At 33.8% G+C, this 20,779-nt stretch overlaps 1 protein-coding gene across 1 annotated transcript; it reads left to right on the forward strand.

The window, feature by feature from the left end:
* The first annotated feature begins 10,639 nt into the window (after positions 1 to 10,639).
* LOC122016182 (ribosomal RNA processing protein 36 homolog) lies at positions 10,640 to 17,782 on the forward strand. Its single transcript, XM_042573413.1, has 10 exons — positions 10,640 to 10,959; positions 11,147 to 11,320; positions 11,405 to 11,532; positions 11,619 to 11,685; positions 14,668 to 14,723; positions 15,299 to 15,353; positions 15,442 to 15,516; positions 17,072 to 17,189; positions 17,379 to 17,425; positions 17,507 to 17,782. The coding sequence occupies exons 1-10, from the start codon at positions 10,867 to 10,869 to the stop codon at positions 17,612 to 17,614; spliced, it is 921 nt and encodes a 306-aa protein (XP_042429347.1). The 5' UTR covers positions 10,640 to 10,866; the 3' UTR covers positions 17,615 to 17,782.
* Positions 17,783 to 20,779: the final 2,997 nt, after the last annotated feature.

A 20,779-nucleotide genomic window follows, 5' to 3' on the forward strand; every position in this document is an offset into this window, starting at 1 on the left:
TCCACTATCTGAGGCGCCTCAGACCAGTCCGAGGCGCCTCCAAGGCAATTTGAGGCGCCTCAGACCCAGTAAAACTTGCCATTTACAATCGGATAAAGTTTTATTCGGTCAAATTGTTGGAGGCGCCTTGAACCCTTGTTGGAGGCGCCTTGGACCTTCGAGATAGATTTTTCAGGGGCTATAAAAGGACCCCTGGACCTAGGAATTATACATTCATTCAAAAAATCAACTTTGTAATCAATTCCTATCAACTAGTGAGCGTTCTGAGTGTAAAAAGGCTTCTCTGCTATAGTGAAGGAGACTGTACTAGTGGAGCTATTCAACCGCCTTGGATTAACAACCGTCTTGGTAGTAACCAAGTCAATTTCTGGTCTCCCTTTTCTTTTCTGTTATTTCATTATTTTTATAGTTGCTATTATTTTAAGTTGAAAGTCTAGAGGAGGGTATACTTTTATTTTCAGGCAATTCACCCCCCCCTCTTGCCGGCCCTGCTGCACCAACATTTTCTTCCTTGGTGTGGCCGACCCTAATCCTCTTCCCCTTTCTTCTTCTTGTGGTCGAACCTCATCATCTCTTGGAGTTCTTGTGGTGTCGAATCTTGCTTGGAGAAGGAGAGAAAGGAGGTTTTGTTTCTAGCATCCCTTGGAGCTTGGTGGTGGTGGTCAAACCTCATCTTCTCTTGGAGTTCTTGTGGTGGTCGAAACTTGCTTGGAGAAGAAGGTAGCTTGGGTGGATTCTCGTCTTGGTAGATCGTCATCCACACGACGTCTGAGATAAGAAGAGGAATACGACAGAAGATCGTGAGGTCTATAAGCTATAAAAGGTATAACTAGTTATTAGTTTACGCATCATAACTAGTTCATCTTTTATTTAGATCTTGAAATATCAAACACAAGAGGCTAATGAATCTAGGTAATCGAATTTATGTTTTCAATTTTGTGTTTCTTTTATTTTTCGAACTTGTGATTCGATTATTCTTTTTGGTTAAACCTAGAGTTACTATAAGGAAATTAAATATTAAATTTCGTTGAAAGGTTTTGTCTAGGAAGTGGTGGATGCTCCCATATCCAAGAAGGCCTAGTGCCTCACCATGTTTAACCTGGAAGCCAATCTCTGAAATTAATATTTAATTGAATTTGTAACATGGGTAGATTTGGATCAATAATGTTAAGCATCGTTTGCGATCCAAGTCTAAACCTCTAAGAACAGATAAGTTAAATTTAGAATCAATAATGTTAAGTTCTGTTTGTAATTCCAAGTTTAATTTCTAAAGAACATAATAGGTTATTAGGAAAGGTTCAGGACTTGTATAAAATCTTTGTACAGAGGAACCAGTACGATATTCCGAATAGCAATCAAGTCTAGGTCTAATGGTCAAGTCAAAAATTCTAGGGAACCGATACGATGTGCTTTCTTACCTCTTCTTACTATAGGATTCCAGGTCAAAATTTTTCGTACAGGTGAACCGGTACGATGTGCCTTCTTACCATAGGATTCCATATAGCTATGGAACAAAGTCTAGGTCTAGTAGTCAAGTCAAAAATACTAGGGAGGTTATTCTTAAAAGTATTTTTGTGACAAATGTGACTAAGACTTCTAAGAAGTCTAGGAAAGTCACTAAGAAGGTCACAAGGGAAGCAATCCCTAGAGTTGACCTAGAGAAGGCGACCAAGGCTCCTAAGAAGCCTAACAAGGTTATTAGGAAGGTATCTAGGGAGGTTATCCCTAGTGAGTACCTAGAGCATCCAAGAAGCACCAATAAGTTTTGGGTTCCTAGGAGTATTTTCTCTACCCCTTAGATGGGTTAGAGAGTGTCAACTCCAATTGGAAGGGTAGTTAACCTAACCTTAACGAAGTTGACACTCGGGGAGTATTTTCAAGGTTACCATTAATCTTTGAAAATGAAATGGATTATTTGTTTACTCATTGAAAGAGTAAAATATGCCAATACTTGAGAAAATTGATTTTATTTTAAATTGACACAAATTGGGAAAACATAACAAATACCAAGTTGGGGTTTTGGTATTTTCTTAGGGATTTAAAGGCAAATCTAGGCCTTATTTTAAAACATTTACTCTTTGGACGAGTAAAATGTGCCAAAAATTTAGGGAATATACTTAATTTTAATTGACACAATTTAATCATGGGATAAAGAAATGCCAATTTGGGTTTTGGCATTTTCATGAGAAGATAGAGGACAATCTAGGTTAATTTTAGGTTTAGCTAAGATTTAAGGACACTTAGATAGATGATGTAGGTATTTTATTTTAGCAAAATTACCATGCTTTGTTTGCCCATCATATGTCATGATATCATGTTTAGCATTCATGCTTTATTATGAAAAACAATAAAAATATTATGTCATGTCATACATACATCATGTAGTTATAGCAAATTTTTTTTGAAAATTATTTATTTTGATGTATGCCATAACTCATCATGCATTATTTTTAATTTCTTGCAATTAAGGATAAATGACATTTATTAACAAGTAACATCCTTGGTGGATGTTCATAACTCTTAAAATGCCTAGATAGAAATGCATGATCCCTAGTTTAGGGTAAAACCAAACTTTACATCTCACAAAGACTTATAAGGTGACTTGTATGTGTTTTGGTACACATTAGATACAAATGAGATATTAGGATGATGAACAAAACTCAAAATGTTGATTTAGTGCACTCTTTTGAGTTTTAGGTTCATCAAAAACACATAGTTATGCGTTTTCCAATCATTGGGAAAGCTAATATACAAGTCATGTGCATTGAGCCCAAAGAATATGGTTGGATATTGGTTTTGAAAATCATTTTAAAATGCTTTTAGAAAACCTTGGCGAAGACTATCTTTTGATAGTAATCATCATTGAGAAGTTAGACACAAACTAGAAGAAAACACTAAAGTTTTTATAAGTTTTCAAGTTTGTGTCAATATTTAAAAATAGGAAGTATTTTCATAGAAAACTATTTTTCCTTGATAGTATGTACCCTAAGTAGTGTCTACATGAATTTTCATAATACAAACAGGACTTGATGTTTGGAAGAGAGTAGTCTAGTCAAGACTAGATGACTAGCAAGGAGAAGTCCTACTGGAGGTTAAGCAAAGTGGAAGTCCTGGTGAGTGAAGCCAGACCCTAGTGAGTGAAGCTAGGTAGTGGATGGAAGTCCTGGTAAGTGAAGTCAGGCCCTAGTGAGTGAAGCTACGTAGTGGAAGTCCTGGTGAGTGAAATTGAGCCCTAGTGAGTAAAACTAGGTGGTGGAAGTCATGGTGAGTGAAGCCAGGCCCTAGTGAGTGAAGTTAGGTAGTGGAAGTCCTGGTGAGTGAGTGAAGCTAGACCCTAGTGAGTGAAGCTAGGTGGAGGAAGTCCTGATAAGTGAAGCAGACAATGAAAGTCCTAGTGAGTGAAGCTAGGCAACCCTAGGGGGAGATAACCCGCGGTCGACCGGACCAGTGAATCTTGAATTCTGTTAACACTATTTTACCTTACCATTTTATCTATTGTGCTAACTCAGTGTTGCAGGGAAGTCCAGCTAGGTCGACGGGCCAACCAGATAGCTGGCACGATCCCAAACTAGTCAACGGGTTGATCGGATGTCTCACAAAAGGTAAGTAAAGGTAAGTCACTGGAGGAGAGTGACTATGAGGATGCCTCCCAATTGAGGGACAATAGACATCGACCCAGTTTAGGTTTATTTGGGATCCCTAAACTGAGACCTTGACTAGTTCCTGGTCTTGGGAGGACAGGAACTAATTACTCTATTTTTAATATTGTGCTAACACTGGTCTTGCAGGGTATTTTGGACTAACACATTTGTTGCAGGGTAAGAAAGCAAGCAAAGAAGCAAAGCTGTCTTCGGATGAACAGTACCCGAAGGCGCCTTCAATGGCTATGGAAGGCGGCTCAGTACTGTTCATAGAAGGTGTCTTCAATGGCTATAGAAGGCACCTTCTACTGGATGAAATTTGGCCGAAGTCTTGGATAAGCATCGATCACTTCGGGATTGATTTTGCCTCATTGGAGGTGCCTTCCATCCTTATGGAAGGCGCCTTCCAAGTTTATGGAAGGCGCCTTATAAGCCTTTTATAAGGCAGTTTTGAGGAGGCATTGAACAACAACCACATACGAGCTACTGCGCGCATATTTGAGCCTCCGACTGCTCTCGATTCTTGTCGCGACTCTACTACGAAGCTGCTGAGTCCGACGACTACTCTGAAGAGTTCTGATCACGTCCGACAGACAGACATCAACATGAAGTGCCTCATTTCAATACCTAAAGAGTGTTGGTAATATTTGTTTTCTGTACTTAATTTCTATAAAAGGGCAAGTGCAGTTTGTTGCACTTGACCTAATTCTTTTGTACTCGATTCTCTCTTCCGGGGGTACCGGAAAAGGTTTTTAGTAGATTGTCCATCGATAGGTCTGTGGGACCTGAGCCTTAGAGTAGGAGTCGCCAAAGGTTCTGAACCAAGTAAAAATCGCCTGTGTTTTCTTGTGTCTTGGTTCTTGCTTTCTTATTTTCATTTTTCGCTGCGTACTCGAGTTTTTAACATTGAAAAAGAAGTGTTTTGAAAATCACGTGATTCACCCCCTCTCTCACATGCGTCACGATCCAACATATTTGACTATACTTCACAGTCTGTTCTAATAGTAATTTCTTGTTTCTGCTCCTTTTTTAACTATGAAAGCTGGACTTTGGTGTCTAGGTGTTGATCTTTGAATGACTCCTAAAGTTAGTAGTTGATTTATATGCATTTTACATTCCTCAGTTTACCAATTTGTATATCTTAAGTCTTGGGCTTTGATTGTAAGATCTAGATTAATTATTGATAGTTTGCAGTAGACTTTGTCTCGATCCCAATATTTAGTAGGATTGTCTCCAATAATTTCTAGTTTTTTTAATCTAGAAATGAGGGAGTCTAAATCTGGTTTATGAGTGTTTATTATTTGAAGCAACTGTTTTGGAAGTATTAAATCAGGTGGAATCTTGGTGTCATCAAGATCAGATATAGGGCTTGATCAGCCAAGTAAGGTTAGTTTTCCTGATCTTGATAGTCAGAAAGAGCTATAGCACAAGTTTGGCTAATACTAGATGGTGTTGGCTTACTTGCCTGTTTACAAGCATTTTTTAGAAAACATTGACAAGATGAAGTATTATCCATAGTATCAGGTGATATGGTTTCTGTTTGAGTTTTGATGGTTAAAGGATGGACAATAGATGGATAGTTTGAGACTATAGGTGAGGAAAAGAAAAGAGCATAATCCTTAGTTAGAAGGAAATCTCTATCTGGTGTTAAAAGGAAATTTAAGCCTAAGATTAAGTGAATATTAGAATGTAATAATGGTTTAATCCAAAGTTTAGAGAGTAAGAGTGGTGTGCTATATTTGCCACAGTTATCATAAAACCTGAGATGAACATTAGTGACGAAATCTGTACGAGCTAATTGTTGACCATCAAATTGTGTGATGATTAATGGTTGTGATACTATTTTTATAAAAGCTTTTGGCAAGACTAAAAGAAGTGTATTTTCATCTATTGTGGAGTTAATAGCTCCACTATCTAGAAAGACATGTAAAGTAAACTCATGACCATGGATATTTACCAGTCATTTGACTTTAATACCTAGAGTTTTTCTCGTATTACATATATTAGATGCTTTTATGAAGAATAGATCTTTGTTTATATTTATTGGTATAATTTGTAAGCCTTTGCCTTTATCAAAAGAAGTCAGAGAAGAACATGAAGGAAGGCTTTCTATTATTTTTTTTTATCCAAGATATCTAGTTTTGTCTCTAGTTGATTAATACATGTTTCTAATACAGAGACCCTTGTTTCTAATAAAAAATTTTGAGTACTTCTCTTAGATAGATGTAATGGAGAATAATTACTAAAGGTAAAGATTACAGGCTTGCTTTTACATAACTTATAGGTACCTCTTTTATCTAGAGATGGATAATAACTATAAAAAAAAATAAGGAATGCTATCAGTACCTGTTTTTAGTATCCAATCATGTAAACAATTATGTTCTTCTATAGTTTTAGAGGTAATTTGTTTAAACATTAGATTTGTATCTGAAAATTCTTCTCATAATTCTTCTAGATTATCTAATAGCATGTACTTTTGTATATTAGGATGAAGGTTATATTGCTGGTATGAAAGTTATAAAAATGAGTTTACCAGACTATAGTTAAAAGGAGGTACTTTTTCCACATCATCTACCGAAACAAGAGTAGATTAAGGATGTATCAGAGAAATCTGATTGTCCTTCTACTAAATCAAGATTGGTACAGGTAACTAGCTTTGCTTCTCTTGTATATAGATTTTTTTTTATTTGGGCATGTAGAAGATAGATGTCTTGGTTCATTACAAGCAAAACATGTAATGGTATTAACATATGTTTTCTTTGGCTTAAATTTTCGCACATGTTTTTCCTTATTTAGGCATGATTTCTTTTCTATACTTTTTTTTTTAACATAGTAGGTTTTTTTGGGTCTCATTGTTTTGAGTTTTGATATCGATTGTTTTGGTATTCTGGATGAACTGTCTCTATGATTTATTCTTGGTCTAGGTCTGGGGAGACCATATTGTTAAGGAGTACATATCTTACTACAAAATCCATATTGTTGATTTTTCAGCTGCTTCTATTTGTGGATATATGTACATTTTTTTAAGTATGGAAATAATGTGTTGGATTCTTACTCCAATATTATCATATTGTGGTAGTACTTTCATATCTATCCAAATTTTATATATTTCTTTTCCTAAATTACTTGGAAGTTTGCTAAAAAGTCTTTCTCCTAATTCTGGATTACAATAGTTTTCTGAGACTATTGTTAATGCTAAGAAGTCATTACAAAAATGTTTAATCCAATTCCAGCTAAAGAGCTGTAATTTTTCTAAATCTCTCATAGCTTCTCTTTATCTTATGTCTAATCCAGTATTAACATCTTTGGAAGTAAATAACCTATGAATTGTATATCAAAAATTAAGTATGTTATTTCCTTGTGAAGTAATTCTTGTTACTTTCTCGGGATAAGTGGTTTTATAGACTTCCCATACTGCCCTGACAACATTGCCTAGGTAATTTTTGTCTACTTTTATCATGGCTTCACCTGTTTTTATGTCTAGTTCATGTTTGACTTGATAATCTCTTTTTACAGAGACTATCCATTGTTCTAAATAGGTATCATAAAGTTGTAGATCATCATATTCTCCAATATTTAGTAAGACTGAATTTTTGCCAAAGTAAGTTATTTCATGTGGTCTTCTTCTTTCTATTGTTCTCAACAAAGGATTATTATTAGTATAAGGAGTAATTTTTGTCTTGGAGGATGTCCTTCTCCATAATCTATAGTTTCATAGAGCTTTCAAGATATCTTACTTGTAAAGGTTGTGGTATGAAATTCCTAGTACTACTAGATTCTGCTGGATTTATTAGGTTTATGGTTGAGAAGTAATCTTTCTTTTTAGTAACTATATTATGGTCTTCATCAAAATATAACATCCAATCATGTTCTAATTTATGATGTAAAAGATCAAAGGTTTCTAATTCTGTTAAATGTTCTTTAGTGAAATATGTAGCTATTTCAAATGGGATGTAAACATATTCATAAGTCATCATAAAATAAATAGTTATCTTCATTATTGTGGCTTGTATGGTTTGACGGTATGTTGTATTCTATATTCATTAAGTTCATATTAGTTTGATTTTCTTCATGATCCTCTTCTTGTGATGTTAAGAATTTGTAATTATGAAATCTTACTATGGAACTAACATGTCTATCTTTATAAATAATGGATTCCGCTGGTTATAAAATTTATGGTTTAGTACTTAATTCCAAATTAAAAGTCCAATCTAATCCGGCAAGTAGATTAGATGAAAAGTCTTTAGGTTTGAGGAAATAAATTCCTTTTGGAGTAAGAGTTTAAATAATATTAGTAATTTTAACTTTAAAACTATTATTAATATTGGTCATTGTTTTTCCTAAAAAAATTATGTCTATTGAGATATTAAAACTATTATTAATATTGGTCTTTATTTTTCCTAGAAAAATCATGTATATTTAGATATTATTTCTTTGAAAGTCTCCATATCCTTTGACTTAAACTGAGAATTTAATATGTTCTATAAAGTCTGGAATAGTCATATTGAAGTTTGGTCAGAAGTATATAATTCCTAAATTGATATTTATATCAACTTCAATGAGTCCAATAACGACTTTATCATTGCCAGAAAATCTTGAGTCATAAAGGACTAAAAATACTTTAGCTCCTATGCCTTTTCTAGTAAGTCATCTTAGGCCAAACACAATTAGTCCTAAATGTATGTAATTATGTTTTCTTTACATATATGTTTGTGCGGATTCTTTGGTCATAAGTGTGAATCATTCTTCACCTCCGTCTAGTAGATGAAGTGGTTGTGTCTTGTGATGTCTATAGAATGATGTGGAGAAAGATAATAGTCCTTGATTATATATTCCTCTTTGATTTAGAGTATTTAATTGTTCATTAGAAAATGTGTCTAGATTTTGTTCAATATCTATAAGTTCTTCTAATTGATAAGTAACAATATTTGTCGATGATCTCTTGGGTATCATAGATAAATTTCTATTTGGTTGTCATAAAGTTTGTGATAGTCTAGAAAAGCTTTCAATTTGTGTTCTTATTCGTAGATCCATTAGAAGGGAGTTCTTGGATTTTGTATGTAAAAAACTTATAGGTAGTGGGTGATTGTCTGATAATTGTTTTTCCTAAAGAAAGTTTACCAAGGTCTTTATTTAGGTTTTCTATGGCTTCTTTTAGATCGTTTGTGTGGTTGTTTTTATAAATATGATTTTTCAAGAGTAAGGAGTTGAGTTTCTAATACTGTAAGCCTATAATTAGTAGCGAGGTAAGTAATGCTAATATGATGTTATTTTATTGTACTAGTATTTAGTCTCCTTAGCTTACTAGAGTAGAGTTACTATAGCCAATGTCTTTGATTTTAACTAATTGTTGATAGAAATCAAGAGATTCTTCATATTGAGTGTTCTTAAATTATATATTTTTTTAGAAATCAAGATATTCTTCGTATTGAGTGTTCTTAAATTATATATTTTTTTCATAAAGTATATATATATATAGAGAGAGAGAGAAATATTCTCCTGAGGTGTATTTCTTGCGGTTTGGTGCGGTATAAGTGATTTGGCATTCCACGTCAAAGTCAAAAAAAAAAAAAAACGTGACATCATCTCTCTTCTCGTCTTCTTCGCCGACCTCGCCAAACGGCCACTGCCGACCTTCAGCTGGACGCCCGGCCACCGTCAGTCGGATCGCGGCCGGATTCCGGCCAGATGGCTGCCGGAATCCGGCCGTTTCATGGCCAAATCTGTCGCGACGCTAGCAGACGCAACGCTGCCGATTCCGGCCGAATCCGGTTGTGATCCGGCCGAGGGGTGATCCGCCAGCGTCAAACGCCGATCAGCGGCAAACGCCGGGAGAAGCGGAGAGATCGCGACGCAGCCAGTGATTTTTTCTTTTTTCCTTTTTTTTTTTGCTTACGTGGCGCATCTAACTCATCATAATCGCACCAAACCACAGGCGAGCAAAATCGTGTATATATATATATATATATATAATCGCTTAAGGCACCCATGAGTGAACTAGTATATGTACTTGGAATGATTCCAAGTACCTGTATTCATCTTAGTATTTTATATTTTATATTTTATATTTTATTTTATTTTAGGGTATATTATATGTATTTTATGTTCAAAATTTAGGAGTTGAGTTATAATATATTTGAGTCAATAAGATTTTTCTTCTAGGGTTTAGACTTCTCTTAAGGATTATAGTGTTCAAAATTAAAAATTTTAGATGCTAACGGGATATATTATATGTATTTAGAATTTAAAGATTGAGTTATAATAAATTAAGGTAATAAGATTTTTACTTTAGGATTTAAGCTTCACTCTTATGCTATATTATTAAAAATAACAAATTGTAGGTTTTCACGGTAGGTATCCGATATCTATCTATTGGATTTTAGGTTTTAGAATAAATTTTAAACTTTATAATTATTTACTTAATTTTATAATTTATAAAAAAATTTTAAAATTGAAAATATATGCAATTTGAATTTGAATTTGAATCTAAATCTAAATCTAAAATTATGATTTTATGTGATAAAATCATATTAAAATTTAACAATAGAATTTTTCTTTAAAAGATTAATATTGTCTAATCAGCATCTAAGGAAACAAATTAAAATAGTATTTTTTTTGTTTTTATTAAAATAACGTATCAAATCCTAATTATTTGTCAATGCACTGTATTTTCTAATTGCTTGTTCATTTAATTCCACAAAAAATTCGTCAAGGTTTAAATATCAGATTTTATCCTATTTAACTTTTAAAATTATTTTATTTTTTAATATATAATTAAATTAATTAATATTTTTTTATTTATCGTTAAATGAAATTTAGTTTATAGTTAAATAAAATTTATCAAATAAATAAAGTGGATTTAATCCGGATTAAATTTAGATTTATTTAAAATGAAAATTTTATATATAAGATAGATAAAATCGTATATATTTAAATTAATATTATTTTAATAAGATGAGAAATTATTTAATTAGCCAATATTATCCTTTATTATTTCTAGATAGGTTTAGGTTAGGTTCGATCCTAAACCGTAAAGTGCCGTCCCCGCCCCTGACCGCCTGCCCGTCTCGGTCGCCGCGGCGGCTCAACGCCCGTCTCCCGTCTTCCGCCGCCAGCGACACCCGTGACCGCCCGTCGCCTGCAGCAACCGACGCAATCGCGCCCGGTAACCTCTTCCTGCTTGAAATACGTTACTAATATAAGTGTCTGCTTGTCTAGCGATACCATGGGAAAAGGCACAATGGGAAGGGGAACCAAAAAATCCATGAATCATAGTATGAGAGAACATGATGAGCTTGATAAAGAATTCTTTGAAAAGGTAATACTAGAGTAATCCGCGCTTTTAGAAATTTTACATTTTTTTCCATTTAATTGTTTAGTTATGAGTCCTTTGTCTTCTCATCACTTTTCCAGAAAAAAAAGAGAAATTGGAAGAGATCCTTACGTTTTTTTTTTCATTTAATTATTTAGTTATTAGTCTTTTTTACTTCTCTTCATTTTTCCAGAAAATAGAGAAATTGGAAAATGAGGATATGAGTATAGAAGAGATTCTAAAAGCTCGAGCTGATAGTTCGCACATCACTGATACCTCCTCTGTTATTTCAAATAAATATGAGGATATGAGTCGTACGACTGTTGAAGAGATCCTAAGATCTCTAGCTGATGATGGGCACAAAAGAGTAATCCGTGCTTTCAGACATTATATATATATATATTCATTTAATTGTCTAGTTGAGTCTTTTGACGTCTCTTCACTTTTCCAGAAAAAAGAGAAATTGGAATATAAGGACATGACTATTGAAGAGATCCTAAGAGCTCGAGCTGATGGTTCGCACAACACCGATACCTCCAAGGTTATCCCAAAGAAATTTCATCGTGCTAACAAGAATAGGTTATCCTTTTTTTCCTTTGATTCTATAACTTATACTATTAATTATACAAATTTATGTTAGACTTTTCTTTTCTTTTTTTGATTAGCCCAATGGAGATGAGTAGCAAAGTGCGGGTTTCGACATTTAGGGAGGTCATCCAAGTACCCAAAAAGGTGAACTTTTGTAATATCATAGCTTGAGTTTATACAATTATTTTTCCTTCTAATCAACTAATCTGTAGTGCTTTTGGAAATTAGAACTATTAAAAGTGTTTTGTAACATCATTGGTAGTTGCATAATCTTGTATAATAATGCATTTACATTACAATAATGTGTTTTATTAGTATTATGCAAGTTTGAAGTAAAAATAGTGTTATTGGCAAATCATCGTATATACAGAACTCTATCAACTATTTGAGGGTAGTTTGTCTCAATCTCCCATGATGATTCCTTAGACCTTAATTGTTGACTCACTTGATCAAATATATATCATTTTCCTATTCTTTTCATTCTAACACACTGATTAAATACTATACATACTACATACCATTACTACTTCATGATTGACGGCTGTCAACATCTCAAATTGTTTAGGGAGATAGTGGTTAAACGTTACCCACATCATAGAGAAGATGGCTCTCATAGGTAAACTATAAGGCCCTATTCTTGTTGCCTATAAAGAAGAAAACAACTATGGAAAGAAAGATCATAAGGAAAAAACTTGTAGGATAAATATTGCTAGATATTTTGCACGCACCTCTTTACTTGGAGAGAAAGAAAGGGAGGCACTTAAATTAAATTTTATTTTCACAAGTTTAAAAAAAATGAAGGGGAGCCTTGGCGCAACGATAAAGTTGTTGCTTTGTGACCAAAAGGTCACGGGTTCGAATCTTGAAAACAGCCTCTTGCAAAAAAAGCAGGGTAAGATTGTGTACAATGGATCCTTTCCCGGGATCTCATATAGCGGGAGCTTTGTGCACCGGGCTGCCTTATTTTTTTTAAGTTTAAAAAAAAAATCAAGGGAAGCCTTGACTCAACGGTAAAGTTGTTGTCGTGTGAGTTGGTGACTATGAGTTCGAGTCGCGGAAATAACTTTTTGCAATGTGGGGTAAGACTGCGAACAATAAATCCTTCCCGGGATCCCACATTGGCAAGAACTTCGTGCATCACGAAGTCATTGTTACAATTAAAATAAATATATTTGTAAAATGAATAATATTTTAATTTAAGGTCATATTTGAGCTCTACCATACACATAAGTGGAATTTCCACTCAAATTGGATAAAAGCACATGCAGAAAAATTGGTGAAAAATTTCCTAGTCTTTCTATTACCATATTCCTTTGGATATAATATTTGCTGCACTACTGATACTAGTCTTGTTTCATTATAATCCATGTTAAAAGTTGTACGGGATGTGCTTTAGTATATTTTTACTGCTAAAATGCTAAACCTAGTTACTGATATGCATAAGTTCCACCTCCAGTATCTGCCAAGCTTATTCTAGCAGAAATAGATGCGTAACAATTTATATAATTACTTTTGTCAATCCTTAATTTTGACATATCAATCTCTCCTAGCCTTCTTTTGGAGGTGTTTAAATGCCTAGCCATTTAAATTCATTTGCAATACTTTCTTGTTTTGAAACTATATGATGTTTACCTTAAGATTATATCTTATATAGGTTTTTTACAAAAATGGTTTTTATGTGGGTAGTATTAACCACTTGTTGCAATGCCATCGGATGACCACATATACTGCCGATAGTGAATACTGAATCGTAGTGTGAACACGTTAATCCATGGTAAAACGTAGAGCCAATCAATTGCCTCCACGTGGTGGAGGACCATCAGAGGGCACACGTGTTAACAGCTTATAAAAGGATAATGCTATAGTAACTAGGGTATGCTATAATAATTAGGGTAGCATTTCCAAACCTTTCTAGAAGTTTTCAATCACCATAAAACCCCCATGGGAGATCCTTGAAGATCCCTTACAACCTTTAGCATCATTTATAGAGAGAGTGGGACAAAAGGAGACACGTTCCCTTGGGTTAATTTTATCAAAGTCAAGCCAGAAAGAAATTCCAACCCTTATTCCACCAATCAATGACTCAATTGGTGTCTCTTGGATAACCTCACCAAGCTTCATGCAAGATAAAACTCACTGTAAGGCAGCCCACCATCTTGATCGAACTCTAATTAGTTTTGTACCACGTCCATTAGATCATATCTGCCTCAGCAAGACTCAATTGAATTGTGGTCCATCTCACCCAAAGTGCATCCACCTCAGGCACTCGTATGACTGCAAGTCCCTGATTGAGGTCTGGGCCATATTAATATCATAATTGGCGGAATTCTATAATATGCTGTGGACCATCCTTAACAAGATCCAATAAAAGAAAAATTATTGATACCAAACCTGCTAGTATATGTTTAAGGCCTTGACCATAGATTTTGTCTTTGGTTCCTTGGCATAGACGAATTATTTTAGGAAATAGCTACTTTTGTGAAACAACCAAGTTTCACAAAAGAAACATGGATGATACTAGATCTGCTAGTATATGCTGAAGTCATTAACCATATATTTTGGTTTTGCTCCTTGTCACAGATGAATGATTTTACAAAATAACTATTTTAACTGTATTTTGTATAAGGAACTTCCTAAATGTATCATAACTTCAGACACATTTATTTGAATATGTAAAAGAAAGATTTACCACTATGTTGAACATAGCTTTGATGGTTAATAATTCACTGTTATACGACGATTTCCCATGTATTATTTCCCTTGAGGTTAGATATTCTGTGGGTTCAAGAAAAACAAATGACCAACTGGTATCTGTTAAAGGCACTAGCCGTAGAATTTGGTTTTGCATCTTCGCTTCAGATGATTGTTCAATCTTTGGAAATGGCTAAATATTATCACTGCATCAAGAATTTTTTAAAGACATTACAACTACACAGTTCTTTATATCAACACGTAGAATGAATAATAAGCTTCTGCTTTTAATATCCATTTGATAGTTAAATATTGGACTGTTATATGTGGTGATTAACTTGAACTTGTTCCTAGAGGTCTTTGGCATGAAGTTGCCTGTTAGTCAATTTATGTCTTTGGAACTGTTATCTAAGTACATTCATTGGTTATTCACAGCTTGTGAGAGATCCTCGGTTTGATTCTTTATCCAGAGGAACTTTTGACCCCGATGGGTATGTCTTTTATTCTTTTTGTGATTCTTTATATTTGTTTGGTTGTTGGCTTGTTGCTTTTGCGTGAGCATACATTCAGTATAATCTATATGGATTGGATGATTCTCTTAGATACATGTGTACACCAAAAATATAATCATCTTCTTCAAGCTATGGTTGTCTCAACTATTTGCATTCATAGGTCTTTGCACATGGTTGTGTTCTAACACATAATTGACCTGAATGTTTGAAATATAAACTGCTTTTGTGATATATGGTATGAGATGTTGGGTGTCCAAGAGTAGCATAAGCTTGATCCATTTTTTCCTTGTCTACCGTCTTAGCTTGACTCACAATTGTGGTATGATTTCCATTCTTTTTGAACGCCCTTCTTAATTCTTTAAAATATATTAAAGAATGAAGGGGATGAAGAATAGCAGTGGAAAGTTCAAAGTCCTTCAAGAAGGAAAAAAAATGATTTAGTGACTCAATGAAAGCTAAATCATTTTATATTGCATCAATCTTCTGTCCAAGTTTTAGTTGATTAACAACATTATTGCTAAATCTTTTATGCTGTTCTTTTGCTGCAACACCAGATTTAAAAAACGTTATAGTTTCGTGTTTGACGAAGAATATCCTAAAGAGAAAGAGGTAAATCTTTTTTATGGTTGACATTTCAATTTACCTTTCACCAAGCTTTAATTTTATTTTGTGATGTTGTAAATTTGTATTTCTACAGAGACTTAAAATGTTGATTAAGAAGTCTAAGGACCCAAATGTTGTTGAGGAATCACAGAAGCAAATATCTTCAATGGTAAATTCTTTTACAAAAAGCATAGTAATAAAAGATAAATGTTACTCCATTATTCCAATAGTATTATTTTTTATTTATTGCATTTACTATTGTTCTCTTACTAAGTTATTTTGAATTTCTCCTTGAAAAAGGAAATTGAATATGCATTTGTTTGGACCTAATTGAGTCTTCCAAGTGGTTCTTTTTTCTAAAAAATGGAGAGGCGGTCAAAATGAAGAGCTAGTTCATTTTGAGCTATTGGGCCTTTTTGAGCTGCCCAATAGAGATGTGGTCAAAATGAAGACAATAATGTTCTTTTTTCCAAATAGTATAAATAATAGTAGGAAAAGTAATTACATAGAGAATTAGGAAATTAAATATGAGACATCCAGCCTGTTAGGTCCTTTGGAGCTAACCCGTGATTCTTCTTCCAACAAGCCATATGCTGGAAAGTTAACCATCAAACCTCTCAAAAACCTATTTGTTAAACTCCTTCCCAGTTAATCAGATCTCCTTGAATCATTCTATCATACGTCTTTTAGGTCGCTCAGTCAAATATATCATATGAGATTGAACCTGTCTAATTCATGTGAATGGAAAATAAATTTAAATGTTCTATCAAATGAAGAGCTAGTTCAATAATTTGTCCTATTTCCAAAGAAAGGAGAGGCAAATGACCTACCCAATTGGATCAATATAGTAGAAATAATAGTAGGAAAAATAATTATGTAGAGAATTAGAAAATTTAATATGAGGCGCCCAGTCTGTTGGTTCAATTTTTAATATGAGGCGTCCAATCTGTTGGTTCAATACCCTTGAGATCCTAACTGGTGATTTTAATATGAGGTGTCCAGTCTGTTGGTTCACTACCCTCGAGATCCTAGTCAGTGATTCTTCTTCCAACAAGCCAATATGCTGAAAGTTAACTAACCATCAAACCCCTCAAGAACCTAGTTGTTAAACTCCTCAGTTAATCTGATTCCCTTGAATCATTCTATCATAGGTCCTTTAGGTTGCTCAGTCAAATATCAAATGAGTTTGAATCTCTTTAATTCATGTGACCAAAAAATATTAACTAGGCGCTCTTTGTTTACTCTATATTCTCGCTGGAAAAGAAGGGGAACGAGAAGATATATTATTTACATGACAATCTCTTGATGTATTCCTCAGTGGGGCCAACCTTACAATATTAGAGGGCAAGCGTTCAGTTTTTATCCTGGACATACAGAATCAACTCATTATATTTCAAAATCAGATGGGGATAACTTAGAATATTCACTAATTTTTTTTTCCTAAAATATTGACATTAGGGGTTTCCTAAACAATAGCAGAATTCATATATTGACATTTTGTTTTTCTTATTTTTTTTATCATTCACGCAAAACTGATTAATTAATTAATAAATATGTCGAGGCATATGTGAAATCCCTCATATGATTAAATTCGTCAATTTATATCGTGCTTACATATTTCTTTCTACTATTGTTATTTCAATTCACGTGTATTTCTTTGCAAACTTGCTTTGATGACCAAATAGGCTATTATTATTGTCCATTTCAAACTTGTTTTTATTCAGGATAAACAGATAAAGTCATGGTCCAGGAAGAGCGTAGAATCTGAAATATTGTCTGAGCACATAAAGAAAGAAAGAGAAGCCGCAAAGAAAGGGAAACAACCTTATTACTTGAAAAAATGTGAGTCTACTTTCTCAATTATATCTTCCTCATTTTCTTTGGCCTGCATGCGTATCTCAATAGCTGAAATTGAACATGTATTCGACTGTGTGCATGCTTGAATATTTAGATTCTGCTACATCCCTTCCTTTTCTCAAAATTTGCATATTATGTGATATCTATCATATCTAACTTGTCATTGTTTTGCAGCGGAAATTCGAGAAAGAAAGCTGATAAAGAAGTACAATGAACTGAAGGTATTCTCCTTGCATGTTTAACATTTACTTGATTTACTGTAAACCTTCACATATTACCTACTACAATTGTGTTAATCACAGGCCGTAGGAAAGCTGGATTCCTATATTGAGAAGAGGCAGAAAAGAAATGCCTCTAAAGATCATCGTTATATGCCATATCGAAGATCTGACAAAAATACACAAGAATAACCTTCTTCACTCGGAGTCATTCTCCAGTTCGTGGTGCCTTGAAGTGTACTTGTGAAGAGAGAGATCTATGTTAGCTAATGAATTAATTGGATTCGACATCTTAAGTTTGACAATGTTGTAAGCAAGCCTAATAATTTTTATAAAAAGAGTAGATTGTCTTATTTTTCACTCTTCTTAAGTGATCAGATTAGCTGCCTTATTGCTAGTTACTAGTACTGAATTAGACTTCATTATCTAGTGTATCGAGATGTTAGCAAACAATTGTAGTCACTACATTTGGAATCTCTATAGTGTGTGCCATTTCATTTTCTTAAACTTACTTTTCTTTTTGGAGAAGGAAATTTTGATATATTCAATTCGGATTTGTTTAAATTTGCACTTTCTACGTATTACATGAATTTCAGGTGGCTTTGTGTAAAACAAAAACCCCGAGATGAATACATTAGATTTAAGTACACAAGTCCATAGTTTTGGGCTGAAATGTAATTAAAATGCACACAGAATTGAAACCTTTTGGCCAAATTGAAATAGACTAACACACATGGTTTGCCCCCAAGGGTGTTGCCACTGATATATTGAGGGTCGATTGTTAATGGGTTTGTCGTAGTCTAGAATTCAATTATTAAGCTTTTGAATGGATTTTCAAATGGTGGCAAAAGGGAGGTATTTATCTCGATTTTATCGAGATTTGAACTCCAGACCTTATGATGGTAACACCTCATGTGCTAGCCACTAGACCCATCCGAGGGGACTTGAATGAGCTTTCAAATGGACTTTATGTTGGTTGCTTCTGAAGTGAGTGTTGGGTATCATGTAAAAACTTGATAAGCCTTTTCTATTTGGGCCAAGCCACATGGAATACCCTAATTTTAACTTCGACAATTTACCAAAAAACGTATTTAAGTTTTTAAATTTATCAAAAGGTACACACTATTTTGGTATTTATCAAAGAACACACCTTTTTATAGTGGTCTTCCCATTCTACCCTTCTGATAAATTTAACTGATTTCTTTTTTCTTTTCTTTGTCATTTCTCTCTTTTTCTTTCCTCCCATGCATGCAACATATCTTCTCTTTCCTATTTTTTTTATCTTCTTTTGTTTTTCCTTTTTTTTTTCAATTTTTTTTCTCAACCCTATTATAGGAGATTAGACTCATGTTGGGCCCGATATCTCTTCATATCAGGCCACATTGGGCTTGATATGAAGAGACATCATACCCAACAATAAAAAAAAAAAAGGAAAAAAAAAAAGAAAAAGAGATTTAGTTTTTTCAAAACCTCTGCTCTACTATTAGAAATGCCAAAACTAACAATGGAGAACATATTTGGACTCCTTGCAATTTTAGAAATCCACAGGACCTGAAATGACTGTAATCTGAGGTCTCTAGATCGATCAGAGAGTTTCAGTCAAAACCTGTTGATGGACCTAGAGAGCTCCGTTGCACCTATTTCAGTTCTTGTGGATTTTTGATGTTGCAAGGAGTTTAAATATGCTATCCATTGTTTATTTTGACTTCTAAAAATTGTTAAAATATAATAAGAAAGAATCAGTAAAATAATCCCCATATGTTAGGCTTGGTATGATTCATATTAGGCCCACGCATGAGGATTTTTACGAATTCATCATTATTATAATTTTACACCTCCGTAGAAGCTGAAATAAATAATGGATCAATTTCTGTTGATTTATGAGGTTGCAAAGAATTCAAATATGTCATCTATTGATTATTTTGACTTCTCCAAATGTATTAAAATATTATCAAAAAATCAACTAAACTCTAAACGTTATGGGTCTGATATGATTTATATATCAGACCTATGTTATGCATGCACACATGGAAAAAAAAAGAGAGGAAAGAGAAGAGTGGAGAGGAAAAATTAAATTGGTTGCATGCATAGGAGAGAATAAATAGAAGAGAGAGTGAGAAACAATAGTAAAAAGAAAAAAGTAAGATTTATCAGAAGGATAAAATAAAAAATGTACTTAAAAAGATATATTCTTTGATAAATAATAAAATAGTATATATCTTTTGATAAATTTAGAAATCTACATGCGCCCTTTGATAAATTAACATTTTAACTTTGAATCAAGAGTTGCAACCTTCTTAAAATCTCAAATGTGCAAAATATCCCTTATCATTGGTTCCACTTCGCTCCAAACTCAAAGTATTTTTTCTCTTATCATGATTTACTTTTCTAATCTCCTTCTCGACAGAGCTCCAAAGGAATTAAGTTTTGTTAGGTCTCAAAATTTAAATTACTCTTATTTCGTGATAATTGTCAAAAAGTTATAAGTAGTTAGGCAAGACAATATCATTTTAAAAGGGGAACAAAAATCCAACTCTTGTATGGACCATACAACTCATTCAATTTAAAATATTTACTTTTGAAAATTAGAACTATTGAAAGTATTTTATAATTACTGATATTTGTGTGCTCTTATATAATCATCTTTTTACATTACACTAATGCTTTTTGTTAGGATCATGCTTAAAATCATTGTTATGGGTAAATATCAACTATTTGAGTTTGCTTGAGCTCTGATTTCTTAGAACTTGATTGTCCACTAACTTGACCAAACATATGTATATTCCAGAGTGAGCCCAAACAAGCTATGTAGTTGATATGTTATTGATGTTCCAGAGTGAGAACAAACAAGCTATGTAGTTGATATGTTATTGATGTAACGAACACTAGATTATTAAATCTAAGTTTTGATATTAATAAAGAGTTCAAAGTTAAATCTTATTATTATACTAATAAGTCTGACTAAGTGTGTAGAAAAGTCCTGAGTTAACTAAGGTAAGATGAAAGTCCTAGTTGAGGCTAGATAAAGAAGTTCTAGTGGACATTAGGCAGATGGAAAGTCCTAATTGCGACTAGGACTAAGCGAAGTCTTGGCAGGTCGAGGACATCGAGCAAAAATCGTATGGTCGAGGACACTAGTGAAAGTCCTAGGAGTCATCAGTACCAGGTGGAAGACTGGACAAGTCGGAGTTCAAACGTCCAGCGGAAAGTTCTGAGGTCTCGAGTGCTGAGCAAAAGTTCAAAGAGGACCATTTTGGCAAAAGATAAACTCTCCTAATAAGAGTAAATGAGGGTGCGCTCCCCGTTAAAGGAACAGTAGACGTCGGTGCAACCTAGAGTGTCGGCGAAACTCAAAGT

Source organism: Zingiber officinale, chromosome 8B (assembly GCF_018446385.1).
Source record: "Zingiber officinale cultivar Zhangliang chromosome 8B, Zo_v1.1, whole genome shotgun sequence".
NCBI classification, from domain to species: domain Eukaryota; kingdom Viridiplantae; phylum Streptophyta; class Magnoliopsida; order Zingiberales; family Zingiberaceae; genus Zingiber; species Zingiber officinale.

What these genes read in the sequence shown, in the direction of transcription:
- LOC122016182 (XM_042573413.1), top strand. Translation starts at nt 10,867, where the DNA reads ATGGGAAAAGGCACAATGGGAAGGGGAACCAAAAAATCCATGAATCAT. An exon ending in ATAAAGAATTCTTTGAAAAG is followed by an intron (nt 10,960 to 11,146) that starts GTAATACTAGAG and finishes TCATTTTTCCAG; the next exon opens with AAAATAGAGAAATTGGAAAA. An exon ending in TCATCCAAGTACCCAAAAAG is followed by an intron (nt 11,686 to 14,667) that starts GTGAACTTTTGT and finishes GGTTATTCACAG; the next exon opens with CTTGTGAGAGATCCTCGGTT.